At 42.3% G+C, this 3,029-nt stretch overlaps 1 protein-coding gene across 1 annotated transcript; it reads right to left on the bottom strand.

The window, feature by feature from the left end:
- Nucleotides 1-2,416: 2,416 nt before the first annotated feature.
- Nucleotides 2,417-2,770, bottom strand: LOC104515095 (testican-1-like). Its single transcript, XM_010158940.1, has one exon. The coding sequence runs from the start codon at nucleotides 2,768-2,770 to the stop codon at nucleotides 2,417-2,419; it is 354 nt and encodes a 117-aa protein (XP_010157242.1).
- Between the last annotated feature and the right edge of the window lie 259 nt (nucleotides 2,771-3,029).

Raw genomic sequence — 3,029 nt, 5'->3', positions numbered from 1 at the left:
TTCAACTGAAACACCGCTTCTATACTCCAGTCTTCCCTTGCAAAGCCCACATCGAGGACCTTGTCTAGTAGGGATATACAGTTACAGTTTGTGAACAAAGGGAAGACAGGAAAATAGTTTCCCTGCAATTCAACAATTATGAATGAAATGCTAATCTACCACATACATGACAGTTAGTACTGTTACATTGCATCTCACCAGGCAGTTTTTTCACAAGTGTTTTAACAATCTGTCCCTGATACCACAGCCATGAAGCAAGGACCAGATTTCTCCTAACGATATCTCTGCATGCAAGAATGGTGCTGTCCCTACTATACCTACTACATTGGCAGCAACTCTACTGATGCAGATCTTCATGTGTGGACACAGAACCTCTCACAGAAGATTATGATGTAGTAAATCACTTTGGTTGAAGAGTTATAAGGTTATAAAGAGCTTAATTGCACACACAAGCTCTTGGTATTTTCTTTTTGGAAAAAGCTTAGTAAAGGATGGTCAGTAGTCTGTGTTAATTTTCCACATAAAAGATTTCATGGATAATAATACACATTCATAACATGCTACTTTTGAAATAATTAAATAGAACCATGAAGACAGCTGTGTTGAAAGATACCTAAAACTTTGCATGAACTTTTACTATTTGCTTTTGCTTGGCAGAGGAGACTCCAGCTTGCTTACTTCCCCCCCCCCGGTTTTTTTTTTTGTTTGTTTGTTTGTTTTTGTTTTTTTTTTTCCATAAAATGACTCTTCCTGTAGAAGAGTTTTGAGGCTTTACAGTTTTTGTTAGCATTTTCAGAAAGCCTAAAAAAGCATTTTCTGTTGTGAAACCTTAAAACATGAAGGAGGTAATTTTCACTAACACCTTCCACAGGAAGAGTAAGAGGAATAATTTCTCTGACAGCTACACTTGTGAGATTGGGGAAAAGGGAGGAGAAGTTGCAAGGACACCAGGCTTAAAAAAAAAAAAAAGCAACCAAACCAACACTGCATAAAATGAAATAAAAACTTTAAGGTTAAGAAGTGTGGCTAATACAAGGTCTCAGTTTGGAAGGAGACTGTTGAAAGCTATCTCTTGCTATAAATCTGCCCCTAGTTAAAAACAGGTTTGGATTGATTTATCAGTCCTTCATTCAATTTACCATTTTTAAATGCTGCAGAATTCTCACATCAAGTAGGACATAGAAATTAGAAATTAGCAAGTGAAATCCTAAACCTGTGTTCCTCAGGAGAATAAACTAGATACTAACAGGGATTCCCTTGGAGCCTGGTTAAAAAAAAAAAAAAAATCTAGGAATCCATATTAACTGTCCCCTTAGTGAAATACCAGTTACTGTACAAGCATAGGCTTTCCAGGCATCTAATACGCGAGAACTTTAACAGTCCCCCTAGGTGGATGTCATCACAGTGACTGCACACAGATATACATTCTGACACTGGTAAGGACATACTTTGATATACTGAGATTCAGAGCAGCTTGATGTCTGAGAACCAGAGATGACCACAGCTACAGAAAAATGTAGAGAGAACACACTAGGCAGAGACAGGTCACATTTAACTGTAACACTTTGACTTCCTCTTTGTAAAGAAAGATACAATGTTAAAACCACAAGTATAAACACATTGCATCAAAGGTTAACTTGTTAACATATGTGTATAAAACACTAGAAGTTCCTAAACAAACAAACCAGCCTTACAGAATAGTACTAGCAGAACTGCTAGCCAGCTCTGCTCTTCCCTTTTCTGGAGTCACACCGTATCCAGAGCGCAAAAATCCCATCCAATACAAAACATAACCTCAATGTGCTCACGATCAACAGTAACAGCAATGTTTTCCTTATCCAGCCTTGGGCAGACTGGAGCAAGGTTTTCTGTGTGTACCCCTTTACAGCATACAGACAACAGAAGCAAAAGGTAAATATTACATTTACCGTAAGTGTTGCACTTCCCTTTCTAGAGTCATTGACTTAATACACACAGTTGTAGGGGAATTAATACACACAACTCGGGGAATACAAGAATTAATTTTAAGCTTAAGAAAATTGGTGTTTTGTACAGATACAGGCCATAACACATGTTGAAGTTAACCCTATTTTCCAGACTGAGAAAAACCTGAGTCAAAGAACTGCTTCTTCCAACCCTATACCAGCAGCAAAGATCTCCCTGAGCAGAATTGACAACAAAGTGTTTTCCACCTAATCTGCAGGCAAAAAAGCTTCCCTGTTTACCACCTTGTGGCTTGAACCGGTAAATATTCCCTACTTACACACACCCCGTTTTCAGCATTTTACAGTTAACTAGCTTCTAACGCAGCAGGCACAGCAACTTCACTCAAAGTTCCTCCCCAAAGAAAAATTGAAGACCATATGCTTTCAGCGAGACTGACACCGAGCCCAAGCTGCCCCGATCGATGGGGTAATCAAGAATGCCAGGACTGTCGGCCCGGTTTCCAAACAGCTCTGAACATCATACAAGCAGCAACCGGTTGCCCAAGCTGCATCTCCCTTCTAGCCACAGCTTCTACAAGCCAGCAGCCACCCGCTGAAAGGATGCTACGGTCAAATGGAACGAACAAGAAGTATGCGGTAAACGAGGAAGTACTCACATCCCGGAATTTGTTCCAGTACTTGTCTTTATCATACTGAGAAACGGTGCTCAGCCATTTGTCGTTGTCCAGGAAATTGCCATGATTGCTGTTACTCGTGATGATTTCAGGATGCCGGCTCTCCACTTGCAGGAAGCACCAGGCAACGATTACCAGCACCCCCGACATCTGCAAGGAGAGGAGGGGAGCGGAGAGGTGGCCGCGGCTTCTCGGGCGGGGAAGTTTAGGGGGACCCAAGTTGGGGTTTGTCTCCCCTCTACGCCCCTCGCCAACTTCTGGCTGCGGAGCTGCCAGGTCCGCTGAGACCCCCCCTGCCCGCCCAGCCTGGAGGGGCGGGGAGCAACAACGAGAGCAATAATCATTACAATAAAACGGATCACCTGGGACCGAGCAGAGACCCGCCAGCGGAAAACAGCCCTACCAACCC

The sequence above is a fragment of the Eurypyga helias genome, unplaced genomic scaffold (genome assembly GCF_000690775.1).
Source record: "Eurypyga helias isolate BGI_N326 unplaced genomic scaffold, ASM69077v1 Scaffold26299, whole genome shotgun sequence".
Lineage (NCBI taxonomy): Eukaryota > Metazoa > Chordata > Aves > Eurypygiformes > Eurypygidae > Eurypyga > Eurypyga helias.
This window is presented reverse-complemented; position numbering and strand designations above follow the sequence as displayed.

What these genes read in the sequence shown, in the direction of transcription:
- LOC104515095 (XM_010158940.1), bottom strand. Translation starts at nt 2,770, where the DNA reads ATGTCGGGGGTGCTGGTAATCGTTGCCTGGTGCTTCCTGCAAGTGGAG.